Raw genomic sequence first — 25,623 nt, 5'->3', positions numbered from 1 at the left:
CAGATCAAGGAATAGCCAGACATGGATGGTCTCTGCCCTCCCAGAGCTAAATGTAAAACTACTCTCAAAAAACCCACTGAATGAGCTGCAAACAAAAAAATGTAATACTTTATCTGGGATCATTAAACAGAAGCGTATTTTTCACCCAGTAAGAAATAAAAACGGCCCGGGCCAGTGCGGCTCAGAGGTTGTGTTCAATTCCCAGTGAGGGCACATGCACGGGTTTCGGGCTCAATCCCTGGTAGGGGGAGTGCAGGAGGCAGTTGATGGATGTTCTGCTCTCACACTGATGTCTTTTCTCCCCACCCCCCTTTCCCTCTTTCTATAAATCAATAAAAATATTTTTTAAAAGAAATAAAAACAAGTACTTTATAACCTAAAAGGACAATGCCTCCATAAACTGTGTGCACCTAGAACACTGGTCTTCCAACTTTGCTATCCACACTAAAAAAAAACTTACGTAGCATGCTATGTTATATCTATAACTAAACATGACATTTCACAAAATGCTTATCTACTACACATAATGTACTGTTTTCTCTATTTCTTTCTCTTTTTTTGTTCCTCAAACTTCAGTAAATTGTTATGTTCAGAAATGGACAAGACATACTCTTAGGTTAATAAGCAAGAGGTACCAAACATGCATGGAAATAAATGCTGCCTGAGGCAGGAGATGCCAAATCTTAATCCCAACTTTGCTGAAATCCTATGGCCATGTTTACTGCCAAACGGGAATATGTAAATTATGTATAATACATTATGTTAATACATACGTTACTATATGTATGTGTGTCTAATTCAACATGGCAGACCATCTCATCTCAGTGCTTCTGCCTCATCCACAGATAATGCTTCTCCAATCTGTGCTATAAACCTGGATATACAGTATAGTATATCCAGGTTTATAGCACAGATTGTACTGTACTCTAAGGTCAGCGGTTGGCAAACTGTGAGGTTTGCTGCTCTGTTGACTAATGAGTTTGCTGACCACTGGGATAGGGGCTTAATCACAAGGAAGAACAGCCTGTAATTATTGGAATCGAGAGTCTAGGTCAGTGGCCGGCAAATTCATTAGTCAACAGAGACGCAGTTTGTTGACCACTGCTCTAGGAACCGTGCCACACCAGGACAAAAGATTAAAAGCCAACCCCTGCACACCTCCATCTCCACCACCTCCATGGCAAACAAGGCAATAAGGCAGACGCTGACTCCGGAGCAATCTGTTTATGTTAAAATCCAAGCACTGCCACTTTACTAACTGTATGATCTTGGGAGAGTTACATAAGCTCTCTGGCTAGATTTCTTCATATGAAAACAGAACAAATGAACCTGCTTCCTAAGGCTGTGAAAATTAAATCCGTTACTATATGCTTGCTTGGCACATAGTAAACACTGTTATCAGTGTTTGCTATTATTATTATTAGTGCATAACACACCAACCAAAACCTCCTCTGCCTAAATCATAAGGCACTGGTTTTAGGTGTCATTAAAAGTTCCTTCTGTTCTTATCAAATAACTTGAGCACATTATTTCAGGAAGCACTACATCTGACCTACTGATTACTTAACAAGCAATGCTTTAACTAGTAGATCTCTGTTGCCTCTTCTAGCCAACTCTTCTTTGTAAGAGACAGAAGGCCTATTTGCAAACATGACAGCTCTGCCCATTCTTGCAGTCCTCAAATTAAAGCAGTAAAAGAACATTACCACTCCTATTACCGTTCAGGGCCTTCTGAAGCTAAGAGGACTATTTGCTTGGAGCTGGGGGGGAAAAAAAAAGCAAAACTAATACATCGTTGCTCAAGCAGAAAATAATCTTCTTCGCACTCAAAATTCTCAAAAATATTTGCCCTTGAAAAATACATTTAAGTACCGGTAGCTTTTATTTGTCTACTAGAGGCCTGGTGCACCGGATTTGTGCACTGGTGGGGGGCGTGGCCTGCAGGGATCAGCCCATTGTGGGAGCTCCACTGATCCCGGATCAGCTGAGCAGCTGTGGACCCGCCCTCTGAGTGGCAGCTCCTGCTGTGGTATCAGCTGCTCATCCCAGTCAGCCGAGCCACACTCCCACTGCGAGTGCACTGACCATCAGGGCACAGCTCCTGCGTTCGACATCTGCCCCCTGGTGGTCAGTGCATGTCATAGCAACTGGCTGACCAGTCATTCTGCCATTCAGTCACTGGGCTTTTATTATATAGGATATATTTTCTATTCTGTGTACATAACAACTGTACCATTCATAGCCCTCTTCCAAAGCATACTTCATGCTTTATGGAATTTTTGAATGTGTCTGAATGATCCTCCAGAACTAATTGGTATTATTATTTCTATACAAATACAGAATTTACAGAGGTCGCCACGCAGTGGTACTATCTTGCTACAGGTTGAAGATAGATCTTCTGGCATATTCACTTAACGTCTAGTATCAAAATGCCCGGGATTCTAATGATCCCCCTCCTCTTCTCCCAACTAGTAATTCCAAGGTGAGAAGTTAAGCTTAACTCCATTTCGTTTCCTTTCTGATACAATATATTTTACCAACATCATCAGTAATCTTTAATTAATATATTATGTTAAAATTCTCATATTTCTATATTTAAAATTATATTACTTTTCTGAATTAAAAACATCCAGGGTATGGTTTTAGTACCCTTCAATGTGTTAAAAGAGGCCTAGTAAATAATGTCCCCTTGATTTAAAATTAGAAAAAGCAGGAGACTCTCACAATTGGGTCAGTATAACTCTTAATCTTAGAATATATATACTGTCTTTTCTAATAATCAATAATAATTTCCAGGGAATACAGGTTTTTTCAAAAGCCACCTATTTAAATTAAATACGTGGGGGCTTATTTTATCAAAAAGAATGAGTAAAATTTTCCACTGTTTAAGTTTTCATAGCTGAATAAAACTGCCTTTTTCTTTAGCTATAGTATGTGTTCTTTTGTACCTAGTTTATAACTTAGTGCTTCAGTATCATCTTTTACAGAGCTTTTCAAGTTCACTCTCGTTTCAATAATAAAGTCCTTACCCGTTTTGAAGGGACAGGTAAAGCAAAACTCTTGAGGGGAAAAAATCCAAAATCTAACCAAAGGAAGTCACAACAGGCATTCTATAATATAAACAGACAGTATCCACATAGTTTATTTCTCACAGTCTCCTGACAAATGAACATTATTCAAGAACATACTGTATACACAGATAAGAAGAAACATACAAAATGTCGTAAATGATGCACAACAAAACCCAGCAGTATAAAAGAATGCATGTGAGCCCTTGCTCACTGCGCAGACGAATTTAATCACTTGTTTAAATAGTAATAAAAATACAATCTTTTATGGATCTTGTGCAGACTACAAAAGGGGGAGTTATTACCATATATATGATCTTTATATTAGGCAGTTTTCTTTGATGAGTTGTACTGACAACTCCAAATACAGAGGCAGAAGGCTGTGTACTTTAAAGGAATTAATGTTGTGAATTAAAGACTTTACACAGTTACTACCACTGGCACTTTTCACCATAGTTTGTACACATCACATGATCATCTTATATAACATTACATTTAAAAAATATATCTGAGTGACCATTTTATAACATTCACACACCATGAGCTGGTTAAGGAAGCGATGTGGCCGCTGTCTCTTGTAGTGCTTCGTGTTGGTAAGGACAGTTCATTGTGGTTAAAAGAAATTAGATATCAATATGGTTAAGCAGTTCCAATTTACTAACAGCCGTCAGGGGTGGGTGGGGGAATGGAGTTCTTTTAAAGTGTATATTCTAGAAGCAAACACCTTCATTGGTTAAAATTTTGTCTAAAGAAGTCAGTTTCTGTGCTGAAGACTATTTTCACAAAACTGAAAGCTACTAAACTGTTTTAATATAAATACTTCGTCTTCTCATTGTCGTATTTATGACCAAGTTCTTGAAACCTTTGGAACTGACTCACGTTTTAATGTGTGCTCTCATTTCCATCTCACCTATTTAAGTGCCACCTCAGAGACTGGAAGGTGGGGGTGAGAGACTCACCAAGGAAACCCTTTGCTCACCAGGAATGTTCAGCTGCTGAGCAGCCATCTGGAGCCACACGGTGCAGAGCTGGACTGGACGAGAACACTCAGGAAGCTGTCATGCTGTGAGTGTCATTCAGGGAAAGCAGAGAACCTTTCCAAACTGTGCACATAACTCACAATGAAACCATTGCTATGTGTTGAAGAGGACTAGCATACGGTGTTCTCTCCCATGTCATCTGTTGGCTGGAAAGTAGTTTGGGTCAAGGTAATTATAACTGGTGCCCTGGGACACACAGTAGTCTCTGTCTAAAAATGTCTCTGACCTATACACAGGTTCTAACTGGTGATCTTCTTTGTGAATATCTGTTTCATGTAGGCTGTAAAGAAAAGCACACATGCACAAACATTATTACATGGCAGTGGATGCATTTTAATCTAGATATTCCAGAACTTCCTCACAGCTCAACTGGGTTAAACCCATTAATCTCTCCAAATCTCTAATGGAAAGTTATACTTAAGAAATATTATAATTAAGGAAAACTTCTTCATCGCCCTAGAACAATAGAATTTAATCCAGCAGATGTGATTTTCTAAGTAGTCTGGAAAGCAAATTCACTAGTTACTGAAAGTTCTAGTCAAAATTAAAGATGTACAATGTAGAAAACACTTACCAGTCTGAACAAGAATCACAGAAATCCAAAGACATTCCTGGAGGACAATCCTGGCAATGCCACCGAATACCCTGGATAGGCTCTATGCCACAGTTATCACACTGTCAGAGATTCAGAGAGAAAAGGCATCAAGCTTCATTATTCCAAAACCTTTTCTCTGCTGGAAAACTCATGGTATGCACACCTAGCATGGACTGAAATTCCACCCACTTAAGACCAAGTGCAGGTGGACAAGAGGGACATTATAAGAAATTAACTTTAATATGGTGTGTTTTAATTTATTCTTTAAAATTTTTAATAAACTACCTACAAACTTGGCTGTGTGGTTGATTGGCGATTATTCATCACCAGGGTACAATGACTGTGATCGCGAACCACTCCCTTAACACTGTGGTTCAACTTTACAAACATGTCACGGAACCATTTAACACACTTTCGTACCTAAATCACCAGGCAAGCTCAAAATCCTCTCCAAACTCTTATTTTACTGAATTCCTCTCCAAGCCCACAGGCTCCTATGGCCAATGGCCATCTGAAGGGAAGGAAGGCCAGGCTCCTTCTTTATGTGGTGCCTGTGGAAGACCTCAGTGTGTTCTGTGCTATTTGAGAAATCAAAGTAAATGTCATTTCTAGTTTCTTTGATCATCAGGCCACCCAGAATGGCCGACAGACTGGCCAACAAGCCACAACTGGGTCTTGCGGCAAAATTATGAGAAGTGAAGTTTCCTCTGAAAGGTCAGAGCTGTCAATTTGGAAAATCCCTAGAAGAAAGGCAGAATCACTGAAGGATCAAGAGGGAAAATGCTTTCATACAGCCTAGCTAATGGCTAGGCCAGAAAACCACAGGTATAAAAATCTCGTTTTAAATTTCAGTGTGTCAATCACAGCATACATCAGTATTTTCATGTATACCACTACAGCAAGTTGATAGTTCATGGTCTCATTATCACCTACTCCAATCCCATCCAGTAGTCTAATGCCTAAAGTGTTCTCAAATCTGTCAATCTTTATTCCACAGCCACCAGGCAAATTCAAGAAATTCTCATCTCTTATAAATTACTGAAAGAAAAATCCCCAACTGAGGACAGAATTATCTTTTTCTCCTTCACTTCATTTTTCCAAATAACATAAATAACATACATGAATACATTATTGTTAAAAATAAAATTTAACAACACAGTATTCAGAAATTAAGAGTTATCCACTCTAAACCCACTGCCTTTGTAAAGATTATCAATACTAATGGTTTAAGAATGACCTTTCTGAAATGCAAATTTCATATTACCAACAGTTCCACAATCCTTTAGAACAATTTAAATTCCTTACCAAGATTTCCCTGGCACCTCAATAGCCTCTCACTATTCTCCAATATGCAATCTAGTCGTACTCAACCATTTCACTTTTTCTAAATTCCCCGAGATGATGACAAATATGTGATACCTTAATCAATAAAGTAATTTAAAAAAGAAAAAGGAAAAGAAAAAGAAGAAAGAAACAGAGTAAGAAAGAAACTGAGTCTGTCTTATTTACTGTTGAATCTCTAGCATTTAGCCTAGTGCCTGAAGCATAATTGGGTATTTCAAAATTTTGTGAAATGCTAAATGTATTTCTACTAGTGTCTGAAAAAGTAACAAAAATACTTTGATGTGAAAGAAAACAAATTTCTGATTCATGAACAACAGCAAAAAAAGGGAAACAGTTCCACGGGTGCATGGATAAAAAAAAATATCACACACACACACACACACACACACACACACACACACTGGAGTATTGTTCAGTCATAATGCAGAAAAAAATTCTGTCATTTGTGACAACAGGGATGAAACTAGAAGACATTAGGCAAACTGAAATAAGCCAGTGAAAGGCAAATGCTGTATAATCTCACTGATAGGTGGAAACTCAAACAGTCGAACTCAGAGAAGAGAGTAGAACAGGGGTGGGGGATGGGAACAGGAAAAGTGGTACAATGTTGGTCAAAGGACACAAACCTTCAATTATAAGACAAATAAGTTCTGAAAAACTAATGTACAGCATGGTGACTATAGTTAATAATTTTAAAGTATGCAGTACTCAAAATTTGCTAAGAGAATATATCTTGTGTGTCATCACCACACACAAAAAATGGTTAACTATTTGAGATGATACAACTTTTACTTATCAATTACATCTCAGTAAAACTGGAAGGTAAAAAAGAGAAATAGGTAGACAAAAACTTATTTCACATTTTACCTCAAAGTACAGAAACCTGTATGTTTGCCATTGACACACTACTTTGTGTAAATAACAGGTTGAGAACTAAACTTACTTTTACCTGTATGCTTGGAAGTTGTGGCGTTTAAAACTCCGAAGCCATCTTAAATATCTCTATCACCCTTTCAAAAATTAATTAAATAGTAAGAGTAAGTAGAATTTACCTTAAAGCCCAAGTGTTGTACAAATCCACTTTCAGCTTGCATTTGCTGAAGTTTCTGCTTCTTTAACTTTTTAAACTGTAATAGTTCCTTATATTCAGGTAGATTCCTGTACATAATAGGAATACTTTCTTCATCCTATTGAAATCACAAAGCATAAAACAAAAAATGTTAGTCTGATAATTAAAATGATAATTGTAAGAAATAGTGACACAGAGTATTTCTATCAACAAGATTTTTCACTTCTAGGGAGGGTGCCTTTCCTTTTAGAAAACTAGTACAGAAAACAGTGTTTTCTATTAGCAATATTTCAGACTAAAACTTTCAGAGGGCTTCTTACTGCATCCTACTGAACTCTCGTGTGCTGCCTCATAGGGAGGTAGCAGGAGAGCAGGGCATGGCTGCCACCTTGTCACACACTAATGCAGACGCCACATCCCGACACACTGGTAGCTACCTGACACCGGATAATCTACTTCTCCCTGACCAGCGAAATCTCCTCTGCTTCAATCTAACAGATTTTATGCTTCCTCAGGTAAATATAACATTTTCCTAACAGCAAGCAAACCAGTCTCTGCTTTGCTTTCTGCTCTGTACTCCCAATGATCAAGGCAGTACATTCATCTTACTCAAGGGGATGGAATAAGGTACAAAGATGATTTAAAATAGAGTATAAAAGAAATGAGTAATAAAAACTATATAAAAATATGAAGTTGAAGTTGATAGGTGAGTCAGTGTTTCTTATCCTCCCAATTTATTTGTGCTCTGTCACCCAGAGCCCATTTCTTTCCTTTGCTACCTCATGACTGATCCATGGTCACCAATTTCCACATGTACCTAAAAGCATACCCAATTCACCAACACCCTCATGTTTCATCAATTACTGGTCCTGACCAGACAACCCGTGTCCCTCTCTTCCCTCCTTCTCTCCATGTTAGGTATTAGTAAACTACAATGTGTATTTTACATCAAGAAAACTGGCTTTTATAGAAATTATAACAGTTGCCCAAGGCCTAGGAGCTTTGCAGAGTCTGATGAATTTGAAACTGATTTATCTGATTCTATAATTCCTCACACATTTAGCAGCTAAAGCCTACCTAAAAGAGTTACCCTTAATTTTTCACTGTCTCATATCTAATGTAACAAATCTTGTCACTACTTAACACTTTCTAATCTCTCTCTCAAATTGGTTCTCTATAGTACCTACTCCTCCCTCTACTCCCTCCATTACTTAACATCTCTGGAATGGCTTCCTGACTGTCTACAGCAGTGGTTCTCAACCTTTGTAATACCATTATCCTTTAATACAGTTCCCATGTTGTGGTGACCCCAACCATAAAATTATTTTCGTTGCTACTTCATAACTGTAATTTTACTACTGTTAATAAATTATAATGTAAATATCTGTTTTCTGATGGCCTTAGGTTATACAGCAGCAGTTCTCAACTTGTGGATCTTGACCCATAGGCTGAAAACCACGAGCTGGGTCACCTAAGACCATCGGAAAACACAGTTATTAAAGGAACTGTATAAAAGGGTCATGACAATAGAGAGGTTGAGAACCACTGGACTATAGCATCAGGTCCAAAGTATGTAGCTGGATAAAAGATTCTCTACAGTCTCACACTTCATCTACCTTATCTCCCATTCTCTTTCATCCATTTCAAATTCTTGTCAAAGATATTAAAATAGCTACTGCCTTCCTATGTCACCACTAAGACAATTTAAGTAATCTAGTAAGTAACACTAATAAATATGATGTGATCTAAATTATGTAGTAAAAAATCTTATAACAAAATTTATTGAATGCAGATATTTTAAACAAATACAAAGAGTACAAACTCTGCTAAATATGTGTGAGTGTGTGTGCATGTGCATTATGAACTATTATTCAGTCTTAAAAAAGAAAATTATGACACATTACAAGATAAATGAAACTTGAAGACATTACACTAAGTGATATAAGGTCTATAGTAAGAACAAATCTCCACCTGTGAAATTGTTCAATTTATGAATTTAATTTTAATCACAGATATGTACATGTCTTTATAGGGTTTGGAGCTATCAGTGGTTTCAGGCACCCACTGCGGGAGAAGGGATGTTTTAGAATATATCCTCTGAGGATAAGAGGGGACAAGGGATGGCTATCTTAAAATAATCAACCAAACAAAAGTTAAGCCTACTATATTATATTTTGCCAATATTCTCAAAATGTAATTCTTTTGAATATCCTGCCACCTCTCCTGGCCTGACTAAATTTTATTAATCCTTCAACTGCCAGCTTGACTGTCACTTTCTCCGGTCTCCCACTTAAACTCCCAATCTAAATTAAGAACATCTTAAATAATTATGCTAGCAGCTATTTTTGAAGCAATTTTTAACTTTAAATTTATTGATGTAATAATACACTTATCTTCTCTCATGAGACTAAAGTCTATAAGAGCAAAGATCAAAGATATTTTGTTTATTTAACTGAACTTAGCAGAGCCTAACATATATTAAGTGTGAATAGATATTTCTCAAATAAATAATTTTAATATCCACAAAGTATAAAATTAAATATACCTTCCTCAAGATCTGGAACTAATAGTACCAACCCCAACTGGCCCTACGCACCCATGCCATGCCCACACTATAAACCAGGAGCTTTGGGGATGGGGCACCTAAGCCTACCTTCCCTGGCCATAGGGTCTTGGGTCCCTGCTCTCTCACCCAGGTTTGGTTCCTCCCAGGGCCCCCCACTTGGAAATAAAGATGGGAATAGAATGGGGGGGGAGGGGCAGAAAGCCCTTCTTTAGCTGCCCTGAGGTCAGGGCCTCATCTCCCTAGACTCCCTAGAGAGTCAGAGGTAGGAGGTCGAAACTCCAGGGGCTGGCTTTTGTAAAACTGATTTTACTTTAATTTTTATTATGGTTTCAGTTTTTCCATAAAGGAGCCAATTCCATTTTTAAAATTACATACAAACGGCATATCTTAAGATATGACAGATAGAAGCTGTTTTCAAATGGTTAAGTTTTTAAAAAAATTTTGAAGAATAGGCATTTTGCCTGGCCAGTGTTGCTTAGTGGTTAAGTGTAGACCCATGAACCAAAAGGTCATTGGTTAAGATTCCTGGTCAGGGTACATGCCTGGGTTTTGGGCTCAATCCCCTGCAGAAGGCAGCCAATTGATGTTTCTCTAATCACTGTTTTTATCTCTCTATCTCTCTTCTTTACTCTCTCTAAAAAATAAGTAAAAAAATTTTTTTTTTTTTTTTTTTAAAGAATAGGGCCCCACCCTAACCAGTTTGGCTCAGTGGATAGAGTGTTGGCCTACAAACTGAAGGGTCCTGGGTTTGATTCCAGTCAAGGGCATATGCTTAGGTTGCTGGCTTGATCCCCAGTATGGGGCGTACAGGAGGCAATTGATCAATGATTCTCTCTTTATCATTGATGTTTCTATCTCTCCCTCTCCCTTCCTCTCTGAAATAAATAGAAATATATTTATTTTATATATAGTTTGATACCAAAGTATACAATCGGTATTTAATCTAGAAACAGACAATATAGAGACTTACTTTTATTTGCTGATTTTTCATAAAAATCTCCTTTTCCAATTATTACATACTAGAGGCCCAGTGTATGAAATTTGTGCACAGGAAGGGGGGGTGCCCTCAGCCCCGTCTGCACTCTCTCCAATCCAGGACCCCGTGGGGGGATGTCCAAATGCCTCTCAAAATTGAGACAGCTGGCTCCTAACTGCACACCTGCCTGCCTGCCTGATTGCCCCTAACCACCTCTGCCTGCCTGTCTGATCGCCCCTAACTGCTCTCCTGCTAGCCTTTTTGCCCCTAACCACCTCTGGCTCGCTCTGAACCCAGGACCCAGGCCTAGCATTCCCTCCTCCAGCCTGTTGTAGGCACCAGGGACCCGGGCTTCCCTCCCTCTGGCCAACCACAGGAATCCAGGACCTGGGCCAGATTCACCCAGCCCACAGCTGCAGGTGCTGGCACCCGGGACCGTGGGTTGGGCGGCTTCTCCCTCTCCTGGGCCCCAGCCCCAGCCCCAGCTGCTGGCATCTGGGACGATGGGGTGGGCGGCTTGTCTGTCTTCCGGGCAGCAGCCTGGCTGGTCCCCATTTCTCTCTCCCCAGTGTTGAGTGTCTGAGCCACTGTGGCATTACTGCATGACTACCATTTGCATATTAGCTCTTTATTATATAGGATAGATGGTAGTGTTAGTAGTATATTCTGAGACTTTTGTGAGCTGTGTAAGACAAAGAAAATGAGTATTATTATGTTGATGTTACTGATAAATGGGGTTTTCAAAATGGGAGAAAGAAGATAATATTTTAAGATTAAGAAGGGAAAGTAAAATTCCCATAGTGAAATTGTATTTGAAATAAAAATATAAACTTATGATGTGTTTTATCCTTGAACAAAAATATAGTTCCCAGCTCTTGCCACTAAATCAGCCTAGAAAAAATGATCAACCAAGTAGCAAATAACATTTTTGGAGTCAGGATATAGTTTACTAATACTATTTCCCAATAAAAGAAAACAGTATATTTCCTACCCTAGGCCTGGGGTAGGAAATATACAAAAAGAACCCTGAACTTCCTTATCATACCAGACAATAAGGAAGTTATTAAAGACTACTAGAGTCTTGTCAAAAGAATTCAAAATCCAACTTGAATAAGTTACAACTATCAATGAACTAAAACATATTAAATATATTTAAGTCCAACAATTTTTCAGAATATAAAATTTTTAAATCTCAGTCATTTTTGAAAGATATTAGAGAAAAAACTCAGTATTTTAAAAACAAAATAAAGGGAAGAACTAAGCAGTGGTCTGAGCTGTTCTAAAATTATCAAGTGTTCATGGTGGTGGCCAGGATTAGATTTATTTCAAAGTATTTTTTTTTTCAAATTACTAAAGTAATAAGTGCTTACTATAATAAGCAAAGAATAAAGGTACCCATACATTTTTAAAAAATTAATAATGCTCCTTCCAACCTACTCCCCTGCCCTCAAATAACCAGTGTGATCAGTGTTTGTGTCTCTTTCTACTTCCCCTACTCTCCCTCAGTAGCTATACTGCCTTTTCCTGTATGTAGGATAATCAAATAAAGGAGAAAAGAAAGAATATCATTGTTTTGTAACATTTAATGAATTAATGAATCTAGGCAAAAAGCAATGGCTGTGTCAAAAAGAAAAAAAAAAAGAGATGATCAAATGGATGAAAGTACAAATGAAATAGTCCTGCCCACCTTAATAAATCTGAGTCTGACCAACTAGCTAGACCTATAAATTTACTGGAAATTCAGGGAACAGAGAAAACAGGTTAAATGACACCAGGAAGATGTAAACAATAAAATCCACACAATGCTAAATTCTACAAGATAAATTACCCAGTTTTTCACCAAAAACAAGCAAGAAAATGTAAGAAAGAAAAAAGGAGGGGGAAGGGAGGACTTATTGCAATTTATGATTAGGAAAATGTGAACTGAATGTATATTTGATCAGATAAAGAATTACCTCTACAAACATAATGAAACTGTATAATGTCTAGAACTTTGTCTGAAATATTTGTGAAAAAGTTGGAATGCGAAGGAAGTATAGATAAAAACAAGATTGTCATAAATTGAAATTATTGAAGTTAGATGATGCATGAATATGGATTTATTATTCTCTTCTATTTCATTTATTTAAAAAAATTAAACACATTGTAATAATAGACCCTTAAATTTGATTTGTTATTTTAAAAAAAAGAAGAAGAAGAAGAAAGAAAAAAAGAAACCCTCATTCTCCAAGGAGTAGGAATAATGAGAAAATCCTGGTGTGCTTATTTGGGCCCTAATCTGTACAGTGCATAGACAAATATACATCTGTAGTAAAAACAGATTACTTACTGATGCCTCCTCGATAGTGGTGCTCATGTGGCCATGAAAACAAGATCGGTCATCATCTTCATCCATATACACTGGTGGTTCATGGGAAGTCATAAAAGTGGAAGGTTTAAAGAGATGCTTATTAAGAGGGTGCTGTCGTCTGCTTGTTGAAGACTACATGAGAAAACAAATGTTTAATTGCAACAGTGGAAAATCATTAAAATAATTAAGACAAAAAATATAAATGTTACTTCCTACAAGTCTATTAGAAGGGTTTTAATTCTATTTACTTACTTACTTACTTACTTACTTACTTATTTATTTATTTATTTATTTGCTGTTGTTCTTAATCCTCACCTGAGATGTTTTTCCACTGATTTTTAGAGAGAGTGGAAGGGAGAAGGAGAAACAGACAGAGTGACATATCAGTTAGGTGCCTCCCCTTGTGCCTGGTCCAGGGCCAGGGATAGAGCCTGCAACCGAGGTACGTGCCCTTGACTAGAATCAAATCTGGGATCCAACAGTCTGAGGGCCAATGCTCTATCCGCTGAGCCAAACCAGCTAGGGCTCACTTCTATCATTCGTCACACTCCTATGCAGCTGCTTTTCCTACATTATCTGGATTTTTAAAGCACAATTAACCTTTAACACATTAAGCGCCCTGTCAGTCACTGGTGACTGACACTATACTTTCCGTCCTGAAGACAAAACAGGCTGGGCACTTAACGTGTTAAAAAACAAAGAAGAGACACAGAGCGGGAGTACCCAAACAATGGGACCACATGCTCATTATCTAACTTTTTATCTGTATCCCCAGTATTTATCACACTCCTGACACTCAAATGCTAAACTGAACTCCTTTTACACTCTTCATAGAAGATCAGGGAAGATGAAGTAGCCTTAGCCAGATATAAAACTATCAAGTAAAAGAAAAATTTCCACAACATGGTGAATGTCTGAAAAATGGTACCTAACACTGACTGACTGCTTACTTTATGCCAAGCTCACTTAATCCTTACCCCATTCCTATAAAGCCGTTATTACCACCTCTAATTTAAGATCAAGAAATGGAGGCACAGAGAGGTTAAGCTGTTTGCAAAGGTGTTGAAGGAGATAATGGTAGAACCAGTATCACAACCCACATCTAAGACTAACTTAGAAACTAGCCATAAAATTAGAGCAGTTAAGTTGAATGTTGGCTATCAAGGTTCCAACATTCCAAAGTTATAGGATGAATTCTATATATATCTAATATAGGTAATGTTAAGGGAAAAGAAAATCCAGAATATTTAAAACAATTGATATATTAAAAAAAGCTTCCAAAGCTTGGTAACAAGAATAAAAACAAAACATATAGCTTCAATAAAAAAAAAGGGCAACAGCATTAATATGGTCTTAGCTTCTCTTTATATAAAGGATGGAAGTAGTGGAGGAGTGGAAGTACCAGGATGATTTACTAAGGGAATGAAATTAGGCCATTATGTGCTTTATTTTTTGTAATTAAAGCAAAACAACAACCACAACCCTGGATATAATTTGGTGCAATGTGCTATGTAGGAGAGGGACAGTAGCTTATTTGATATGGAGACAACCAGAGAACAACTGTGCAACTGGCTTGAGATCAGAATCAGAGGATCAGTGGTTCCCATATTTAACAGTAATGTGAATAGACAATCTACTCAACATATTGTAAGACCTAGTTGTCTCATCTATAAAAAGATTGTAAAGTAGTACCTGACCCAGAGCATTCAATCATGAGAATAACAACTAGCTACTAATACCATTATCAGTAAAGTGAAGGTGATATTCTCCACACTTCTAAAATAACAGTGAGGATCAAATAAAATATCTTAAACATTTCTATTCTTGGACTTAAGTAGCATATCTAAAAACTGGAAACTGATTGTGTTTATTAAAGTGTCAAACATCCTAAAAACTTTAACATCACAAAGGCCTTTCTGACACATTCAATTTAAAATATTTCAAGCAGCACTCATTCAATAAGCTAACCTACTCCAAAGAAAATAATGAACAAACATCATTAAAGCTCTCTCAATTAAACTGAGTAGCAATCATGGAATCCTGCCCTGTGTTTATGCTCAATATAACAAAATGCTTAGAATAAGTGAACTTTTAAAAATAAAACAACTCCATTCTAATAAATGTATACATCTTTACATAGCACTTCTGACTTTGATGAGTTTAATCTATGATCTAAGATTTATTTTCATCTATTTTCTTCTTACCTTTTTGGAGTATATATATAAGTTTGGTGTTCTGCCTGGGACTGGAATGCCAGCTTTAGTTAGTTTTATGAAATACTTCTGCACTCGGCTGGCAACCTAAGAAAACATGACAATCCATTGAACATAGTGTATTGATATGCTATACCCGAATAGTTTTTGGTCCAATTTCAAATGTATTATTCATCTAAGTGTATATGCTTTTTATTAAAATTGAAGTCTCTCAAAAGCATATACAGGAGGTTCTGAAGGACTGTCAAATTGGGATTCACTAACAAATGTTCAACAGTTATTCAGTCTATCATACACTATCACTTATTCCTTTTCTACTGGATCATTCCCATCAGCAGACAAGCATGTAATACATGAATAGCTTTTAAAAATTAAAATGTATATGTGTATCTTAATGAATGCTAACAATTTTAAATTTATTAAATGTTTGATTCCAAAGCTAAATACATACTTTCAACTTGTAAATACTTATGCTTATAATATAAAAAACATCTAATATTGATGAGAATGTAAAGGAGAAAACTGCTGGTTTTTTAGAGACAAGCAGGAAATACTAAGACCATGTCACAAATCTATTACCACAGTCTAATCAAAAAGTATATAGTTGGTTACCAAAGAGATCAAAGAAGAAATTAAAAACATCCTGGAAACAAATGACAATGAAAACACAACAATACAAAATTTATGGGGCACAGTGAAAGCAGTCCTGAGAGGGAAGTGCATAGAATTATGGGCCTAACTAAAAAAAAAAAGAAACACTGGTAATAAATTATCTAACTCTACAACCTAAAATTAGAAAGAGAGCAACAAGTAAAGCCCAGAGTGAGTAGAAGAAAGAAGATAATAAGGATCACAGCAGAAATAAATGACAGAGATCAAGAAAACAATAAAAAAAGATTAATAAAACCAACAGCTGATTATTTGAAAGGATAATCAAGATTGATGAATCTCTAGCCAGGCTCACCAAGAAGCAAAGAGAGAGGACCCAAATAAACAAAATTAGAAATGAAAGAGGCAGTGTCTTCACCGATATAGCTTCTAGGACAAATGAAACTAAAGAGAAAATAAAGAAATGGGACTAAATCAAAATAAAAAGCTTCTACACAGTAAAAGAAACAATCAACAAAACAAGAGAGCCCACTGCATGGGAGAACATATTTTTAAATGTTACATCCAATAAGGGTTTAATCTCCAAAATTTACAGGGAACTCATACAATTTAACAAATGGAAGATAAACAATCCAATAAAAAAATGGGCAAAGAACCTAACAGACACTTTTCTAAAGAGGACATACAGAAGGCCAAGAGACATATGAAAACATGCTCTAAGTCACTAATCATCCAAGAGATGCAAATCAAAACAACAATGAGGTACTCTCTCACACCTGTCAGAATGGCTATCATCAACAAATCAACGAACAGTTAAGTGCTGGTGAAGATGGGGAGAAAAAGGAACCCTCGTGCACTGCTGGTGGGAATGCACACTGGTACAGCCACTGTGAAAAACAATATGGAGTTTCCTCGAAAAATTAAAAACGCAACTCCCATTTGGCCCAGTAATCCCACTTCAAGGAATATATCCCAAGAAATCAGAAACACCAATCAAAAAAGGTATATGCACCCTTATGTTCACAGCAGCACGATTTACCATAGCTAAGGTTTGGAAACAGCCAAAGTGCCCATCAGCAGATGAGTGGATTAGAAAACGGTGGTACACCTACACAATGGAATACTACCCTGCTGTAAAAAAGATGGAACTCTTACCATTTGCAACAGCATGGATGGACATGGAGAGCATTATGCTAAGTGAAATAAGCTAGTCAGAGAAAGATAAGTATCATATAATCTCACTCATTTGTGGAATATAATGAACAACATAAACTGATGAAAATAGCTCCAGAGACAGATAAGTATCAAACAGATCGTCAAACCTCAGAAGGCAGACAGGGGAGGAGGGTAAGAGATTAACCAAAGGACTTGTATGCATGCACAGAAACATAACCAACGAACACAGACACTAGGAGGGTGAGGGCATGTGCTGGGGGGTGGGAATGGTCGAGGGAAAGGTCAATAAAGGGAAAAGGAGACATATGTAATACTTTATTCAATAAAGAATTTTTTCAAAAGTATATCACTGGTGCATCATCAAGCATTCAACGGACACTAAATCCATTACATTTTTATTTTTTTAGTATTATCTCAACTTTGTTCTGAAATCAACACAAAAATATACAATGCTAATTTTAAAACCCTACATACCATTACACTCTGTAGCTAAAATGATGCTGCAGTCTGCTGATGTCAGTCACACTATCCTTCATAAAATAAACTATCAAAAACATATCAACAATATGGGACTGTCTCCTCAATTACCTGCTTTGCTGTCCTATTGCCCAGCTCATCTGCTATCTTTTGCCAGCGTCGTGATTCCACTTCTTCAGGAGGGTATTTCAGGAGTAGCTGTTCAAGCTTTTTCTAAGCCAAATCCAAGATCACATTTAAGAAAGTTTAATACTGAATTTCTAAATAAATACATCAACATTTCATTTTAAATTATAATATTCCCTCCTCAAATTTGGGGGTTAGGCACTAGAAATCGTCATGTAAGAAAAAGTTCCCATAAAGCAACTTAAAGAATTCACAGAGAAAACGAAATTAGAGAATAAGCCTAGAGAAGCCCATAAAAAGATTTTTCTATTCACTGCCGAGACCGGTTTGGCTCAGTGGATAGAGCGTCGGCTTGGGTACTGAAGGGTCCAGGGTTCGATTCCGGTCAAGGGCATGTACCTTGGTTGCGGGCATATCCCCAGTAGGGGGTGTGCAAGAGGCAGCTGATTGATGTTTCTCTCTCATCGATGTTTCTAGCTCTCTATCTCTCTCCCTTCCTCTCTGTACAAAATCAATAAAATATATTTTTTTAAAAAGATTTTCTATTCACTTCAATAAAAAGATAGCATGCAAAAATTAATATTTTACACATCTTGGTGATTTCCATTGACTATCTTTTCTTATAGACTACGTTGAGGTTCACCCTTATACATTTGACAAAAACGTGTAAATTAATTTGATTTGGACAGAAAAAGAGACTTTCCTTCCTTTGTGTGGTCCTCCATTCAAAGATTTGATTTTAATATTCTGACCTATTCCTCAGTTCTCCCATAGTAATAAATAATAAAGATGCGAAATAATCTAGATGCCTGAAGTCAAGATTCTTAAGCTTTTAATAAACTCAGTACAGCTGAGAAGTTAATCCTCCTATGAGACAGAAATGTGTCTCCAACCTTACCCACAAACAGTCCTAGCTGCATGCCACAAGGAAACAGAACCCTCTGACTGGCTTCGTCATCTCCCCTCACAACAAAACAAGAGCTCACTGAGGCACACTGACTTGGCCCCAAGTTTTTTCTCTCCCAAAACTGCAATACAAAAGCTTTAGTCTGTCCATTTCACTACCTTTTTAACTCTTCCTCCCAAAACCAAGTCCTCCTTTAAAAATCAGCCCAAACAGGATTTCATATATGCTCAAAATCCAAAATTCTTAAAGATTGCAAAAAAGTATACAGAAATAAGTTTAAATATTTTAAATTCATGGTGAAGAGAGATTATAAGCAATAACATACACTTTATCCATATCTAATTTTAACTCTTTTTAATCTACACAATTTAGAAATATCTATTACCTGTTCTTCAACAGTCCACAACTGGTTAAAGGTTTCAGGTTTGGTGTCATCACACAGACGTCCTCTTATCATCTGCATATAAAACAAGGCCTTTGTCAAGCAGAAAGGAACAAAGACCGCCCTCTGATATAGCCAAATAACAAACTATGGAACTTTTTTATTAATTCCAAATGTTTTAGTAAATTTACTTTTTAAACATGTATATAATGTAATATTACACATATTATTCATTTAATCCTCACAACAACTCTACAACATAGGCAATATTAATTATGTTTTATATAATCAAAAACTACAGCTTAGAGACCTTAATAAATGACATCTGAAGTCCCACAGCTAGTAATTGTTAGAGGTGGGTATGCAATCCAAGTTTCTCTTAACTTCAAGGTCATGTCCCTGCTATCTTCAGTGAAAAGACTGCTTACATTTTAAGAATACAAATCAGCAAAAAGTCAGAATATTTTGTCTACAATTCAAATTTCCCTACTCCAATACTGTGTACTGCTTACTTGAGGACGATTGCTTGAGCCTTCTGGACCATCACTCAAAGGCAGCACAGAGTAGGAAAGGGACTCTCCATCCTTCTTAGGATCTGAAGGACTTTTTGGTCTAGCAGGTAAACCTACTAAATAAAAGACCATGAATAGGATTATTAAAGCAGGACTTTGCCAGGTATTTCTCTACTCAAATTCTTATCATGTCATTTCTTACCTTTATCAAAAACTAGCTTAACTCTCCTAGTATGTCTTTTACGATTTTTAAATTCTCTTTCAAAGTTCCCAAGACTATTGGTATATTGGTCCCATACAATCTCAGGCAATTGAACAACTCTTTGTGGGTAAGGAAGCCCTATATCAGCCTGGAAAAAAATAAAACAGTCTAAATTTAATTCAAGAAATTATCAACTATAGCCAAACTACAGATGACATCAAATCCAAATAATCATCAACTGGGCATTTGTAGTCACAATTAAAATCCAATAGCCAATGAAGTTAAGATAATGTAGTCTACACATTAAATGGTAAAGATGATAACAAGGAAAGGATGAATCGGTTTAACAAAACATAAGCACTATTTTTAGAGCTCTAAAGCTGAACTGTATAGACATATTGTACATTATCACTAGCAGACTTTAAACATAAACAGCAAAGCAAAAAAAGGTTGTTTATTTTAAATGTAGTCCAGTTCACCACTTATCCATAAAACAATGATTTTCACAATATATACTCTTACGACATGTAAAAAAAATTATATCCTTTTAAAAAATATATATTTTATTGATTTTTTTATACAAAGGGAGTGGGATAGAGAGTCTGCCTCCTGCACACCTCCTACTGGGGATGTGCCCACAACCAAGTACATGCCCTTGACCAGAACAGAACCGGGTCCTTTCAGAACCCAGGCCGACGCTCTATCCACTGAGCCAAATAGGTTAGGGTGAAAACTGTGATATCTTGAGAATCAAAATTATACCTTTAATTTACTTTAAATTCAGTTACTTTACCAACCACCTTTAGAGAAGTCATTCATTGTTATAATTACTATAATCAGGTGACTATGATCAATGTCTTTTAAGGGGTGTGGGTTAAACATAGATGGATACATTTGTTGAACTCACAGAGTACTACAATTAGGATATTTTAACTTTCATTGTATGAAAAATTCACCTTTAAAAAAGCCTAAGAATTTTACTTAATAATATGCATTTAAAGTATTTTGATAAATTAATATGTCTACAACTTTAAAATACATGGAAAGCATTCTATCTTACAATAAGATGGAATTATGGATTGAAGACTGATAGATATGTGATATAAAGCAAAAATAGTAAAATGATAATTGGAGACTCTAGGTGGTAGATATGTGTGTGTTACTTATACAATACCTTCAACATTTAAAGCAATGAGGAAAACAATCATAAATTATAAAACTGGAAGGGCAAAATCCACTTTGTGACACAGAATTCTTAATTCTTATTTTGCTTATGACATATTACATTATCATAATAGTACCTATAAGTTTACGGTTCAACTTTAGCAAATTAGATCATCTTTTAAAAGTAATGATGGTAATATTAAAGAAAGCTAACAGCCACAAATGTTTGCTGCATTCTATATATTAATATATACCACAAATTTCTTAATTTCAATGAGGAGTTTCTAGATGTCCACTAAAACAAACAGATCACATGTCAACAGCTTAATGCGGTAAACCTAGAGAATAGGCAAATTAAGTATACATGAGTAAACACAGAAAAACAAGAGTCAAACACCTAAAGTAAATCCAGTATAAACATTTCTCCCTAAGAAACACACATTTTTCATGATTATTATAGTATCTGGACTTACTGTACATCTGTACGTTAAAACTGGTCTATATCACACCCGTTTCTGACATAAAATGAAAAGAAATTCAGTTCTAAATTAAACCTGAAAATGGAGAACCAGCAAATACCCAGCTGTATACAACTTTAATAAATGTGCCTAACTCTATGTTCTGTCCACCTGGAAACATGAACAAAATAAAATTAAGGTTAACAAATGTTTTATCAATATTTACAATACTACTTATTTTAGCTGGTTCCATTTTAAGTAATCATTGTAAATACTATATCTTCTTGCAACAGCAAATCCTATATAATAAAAGCCTAATAATTATGCCAAGTGTCCAACTGTTCATTGGGCCAGTTCCTTTGATGCACGGGGAACACTCCAACTTGTAGGTTAGCTTGCTGCTGGGATCTGGCTGACTGGTACTGGGCCAGATGGGCCAGATACACCCTGGAGCCGTCCCATGGTCCCTTCCCCTGGCACCAGTGGGAACCCTCAGCCTGGCCTGCACTCCCTCGCAATCCGGGACCCATTGGGGGATGTCAGAGAGCCTGTTTCAGCCCGATCCCCACAGGCCAGGCCGAGGGAACTACCGGTGCACAAATCTGTACACCGGGCCTCTAGTTTTTTAATAACAACAGCGCAGAATCAATAAACATCTAAGTGGGCACTATAAGAGGGAGGATGCAATAGGGTTCTAGAAACTTTAAAAATTTTAACAAATGCTGAAACCGGTTTGGCTCAGTGGACAGAACATCAGCCTGCTGACTGAAGGGCCCCAGGTTCAATTCCGGTCAAGGGCATGTACCTTAGTTGCAGGCACATTCCCAGTGGGAAGTGTGCAAGAGGCAACTGGTCAATGTTTCTCATTGATGTTTCTAATTCTCTGTCCCTTTCCCTTCCTCTCTGTAAAAAATCAATAAAACATATTTTTTTAAAGTTTTAACAAATCAATATATAGATTCCATATCCATTAAGATAGTCAATGTTCTTAAAGCACATAAAGAAATGTTTGTCATGTAAATATTATAGCTAGAAAAATTCAAATAATAAATTAATAAATCTAAATGATACAAAGTCCTCAAGGCCATTCCCTTACTACTTGGTAGATCACTTTTGTGATTCATTAAAAATGGGGAACTAATAATTATACTAAAATTGTCACACTAGCCCTTGCTGATTTGGCATCAGCCTGTGGACTTAAGGGTCCCAGGTTTGATTCTGGCCAAGGGCACATGCCCAGGTTGCAGGCTTGATCCCTAGTAGGGACCGGGCAAGAGGCAGCTGATCAATTATTCTCTTTCATCATTGATGTTTCTATCTTTCTTCTCCTCCCCCTTCCTCTCTGAAATCAATAAAGAAATATATTTAAACCAAGAGTAGTTCAAAACTTTGGAAAACATTTTTAAAAATTGTCATACTATACCTACACAAGCCAGGTTTTTGTTTAAGGTGAAGAAGGTGATTCTTTTTCATAGTTTTTCGATTTTAATCTTGTCACACAATGCTGATTAGTATTACTGAACAATTACTGGATCCCTAATTTAAGACACATACTATCATAAACGCATATCTAGATTATCTCCACCTTTTTATATTAGAGCCCTGGCCAGTGTCGCTCAGTAGTTAGAGTGTTGATCCACACATTGAAGCATCATGGATTCCATTTCCAGTCAAAGGCAGAACCTGTGTTACAGGTTTAATCCCCAAGGCCTGATAGGGGGCAACCAATCGAAGTGTCTCTCTCACTTCAATGTTTCTCCCCACTCACTTCCACTCTTTCTAAAATTCAAGAGAAAAACTATCCTCAGATAAGGATTAAAATAATAATAATAAAATAAAAATTAAAAGGTTATTATAAAAACTTGAATCACTTTCATAGGTTAACTGTTAAATATGAAAGTTCTGTTTAAAGAAAAATAGAAAATTATAAGAAAATTCTATACCAACATGCATATAAGTGCAACCAATGGACATAAAACTCTGGGGAGGGAGGGTATATATGGGAGGGAGGAGGGCAAAAAAAAAAAATCAATAAAATATATATATTTTTTAAAATTCTATACTAAAGTAAAGGACACTTCAAAATTAAGTAAAGTTTATACCTCTACTTTACTGACTTGGCAACCATAATATTAAAGATATTTAAAAGAGAGTTTTTGTTTTTATCACTGTTTTCTATCTCACTATTTTGAGTTAGTTACAAAAGTAAATTAAAGCTAAAGGTGTTAATAAATCCTGAAGTTTTTTTAGTGTTTTGGTTTTTTTGTCGTTTGTTTGTTTGTTTGTTTGTTTTTTATCTAATCCTGAAATCAGGAAAGCAGAAGAAGGAAAACACTCTAAAATGGGGAAAGTAACAGGAAAAAATCATAACACTGTCTAGGAAACAGGACATCAAGTTCCTATAAGAGCATCCAAATGAAATATCTAGGTATTTTCAGGAAGGCAATGTCTTGCCTTCAGTAGTATGGTTAATTACAGAAAGGGAAATAATTAAACATTTTTAAAGTATATACTGTATAAAAAAAACACAAGCTTTTACCAAATAAATCTCAATAAATGTTAAAAAGTGCTCCATATATACCTTCTTCTGGAGTTTCTCCACAAATCCAATGGGATTTTTTAGTGCTTCTTTCTGATGTCTGCTTAAACTTTCAAGATCCTGGACTGCTTGAGAACGTTGAGCCTCAAGTACAGCAATCGTCTGCAATAGTCTCTGGTAACTATAGAGACAAAGAAAAATACCTCACTAAAACTTTCTAGTAACAACAATAAACAAAAACTGAGTTCAAGCCATAATCTACTATTAAGTCACACAGTCTTTTTAAAGTTACCTGAAAGAGTTTAGTAAAACATATTACTGGGAATAAATGAGGTCTTCCTGAGTTACGAAGTACCTAGTCAGAAAATATCAGTTAGAGAAAGCAAAGCCTTATTTCTCCATTAAAAAATGTATTTGACTGATTTTGAGAGAGCAAGGGAGAGAGGAAAGGAGGAGAGAGAGACATCCATTTGTTGTTCCACATATCCATGCATTCACTGGTTAATTCTTTTATGTGCCCTGATCGGGGAGTGAACCTGTAACTTTGGCCTTTGGTGTATGGGAACAATGCTCTAACGGAGCTACCTGGCCAGGGCCTCCCCCATGTTTTAATTCTTGAAGCTGACCAAGTATAGAAAATAAGAAAGTATGTATATAAATATACTTTATTGATTTTTTTTACTGAGAGGAAGGGAGAGGGATAAAGAGTCAGAAACATCAATGAGAGAGGAACATCAATCAGCTGCCTCCTGTATGGCCCCCACTGGGAATGTGCCCGCAACCAAGGTACATGCCCTTGACCGGAATCGAACCTGGGATCCTTCAGTCAGCAGGCTGATGCCCCATCCACTGAGCCAAACTGGTTTTGGCAATATGAAAGTATTTTGACTTCCCAACAATCAAAGTCATCAAGAAACTGCTAAACTAAAAAAAAATTAAAACCGTAAGACTTCAGCACTAGGGGGGATCACCAAATTTAGCCCCTCAGTTGTACTCCATTGGAATAAGCAATCTGAGGTACATTTTCTTTTCCAGAATTACATAATTCAACATGATCTTGTGTGTCATGCTTTTTATTTGCTCTACTATACTGTTCTACAGGATGTTTACTTTCATATCTATTTTTAAGTATTGAATATTTTAAAAGAAAGTAGGCCATTACAATATATTTTTTTTACTTCCCTGCCTACAAAAGTCCATTTAGCACAGCTAACAAATTTATCCACACAAATCTATTTACTACCTATCATTATTCTGAAATCTCATTATGGTACATGTATACTAATTAATTTCCTCCCTTCCCCTCTCTCTCCCTCTAGTTCAAATTGTCCTGCTTTTCAGATTAAGGTCTAATTTCACATATAGATACACATATGTAAACGAGTTGACCCAAAACCCTGAATACTCAAATACATTTTGCAAAAAGAATCAAGAACAAGTCACTCTAAATTCACTTCAAAATAAGTGGCTAATCCCTAGATGGTTTGGCTCAGTGGACAGAGCATTGGCCTTCAGATTGAAGGTTCCAGGTTTAATTTGGGTCAAGGGCACATGTCCAAGTTGCAGGCTCAATCCCCAGTAGGGGGCATGCAGGACGCAGCCTATTAATTATTCTCTCTCCTCACTGGTGTTTCTATCTCTTTCTCCTTCTCCCTTCCTCTCTGAAATCAATAAGAATATATTTTAAAAATAGTAAGTGGTTAAGACCTTAAAGTATTAATGAGGCACAATTTTTTATGGTCTCAACATTTCGTTTCCCACTAGACTGTGAACTTCACAATGCAAACACATCTTAAAAGTCCACTAATTATTAATCCAGTGTGCAGCATACTCCCCACCATATAGATTTG

The 25,623-nt window shown here is 36.5% G+C and overlaps 1 protein-coding gene across 8 annotated transcripts in view; it reads right to left on the bottom strand.

Annotated features, from left to right (window-relative positions):
- Positions 1 to 3,113: 3,113 nt before the first annotated feature.
- Positions 3,114 to 25,623, bottom strand: part of ZZZ3 (zinc finger ZZ-type containing 3) — a 55,289-nt gene continuing 32,779 nt past the window's right edge. For 2 of the 8 annotated variants that reach the window (XM_036443700.2, XM_036443701.2), the window contains 10 exons: positions 23,816 to 23,954; positions 19,613 to 19,760; positions 19,411 to 19,526; positions 18,902 to 18,991; positions 17,595 to 17,696; positions 15,213 to 15,308; positions 12,988 to 13,140; positions 7,100 to 7,234; positions 4,683 to 4,783; positions 3,114 to 4,388 (listed from right to left, as the gene is read on the bottom strand). In XM_036443700.2, coding sequence (XP_036299593.1) covers positions 4,244 to 4,388; positions 4,683 to 4,783; positions 7,100 to 7,234; positions 12,988 to 13,140; positions 15,213 to 15,308; positions 17,595 to 17,696; positions 18,902 to 18,991; positions 19,411 to 19,526; positions 19,613 to 19,760; positions 23,816 to 23,954 — 1,225 coding nt within the window. In that variant the 3' untranslated portion in view covers positions 3,114 to 4,243. The remainder of the gene's footprint in view (positions 4,389 to 4,682; positions 4,784 to 7,099; positions 7,235 to 12,987; positions 13,141 to 15,212; positions 15,309 to 17,594; positions 17,697 to 18,901; positions 18,992 to 19,410; positions 19,527 to 19,612; positions 19,761 to 23,815; positions 23,955 to 25,623) is intronic. The other 6 variants (XM_036443703.2, XM_036443702.2, XM_036443704.2 and 3 more) reach the window with 6 other exon arrangements.

This window comes from Pipistrellus kuhlii, unplaced genomic scaffold, assembly GCF_014108245.1.
Source record: "Pipistrellus kuhlii isolate mPipKuh1 unplaced genomic scaffold, mPipKuh1.p scaffold_m20_p_2, whole genome shotgun sequence".
Lineage (NCBI taxonomy): Eukaryota > Metazoa > Chordata > Mammalia > Chiroptera > Vespertilionidae > Pipistrellus > Pipistrellus kuhlii.
This window is presented reverse-complemented; position numbering and strand designations above follow the sequence as displayed.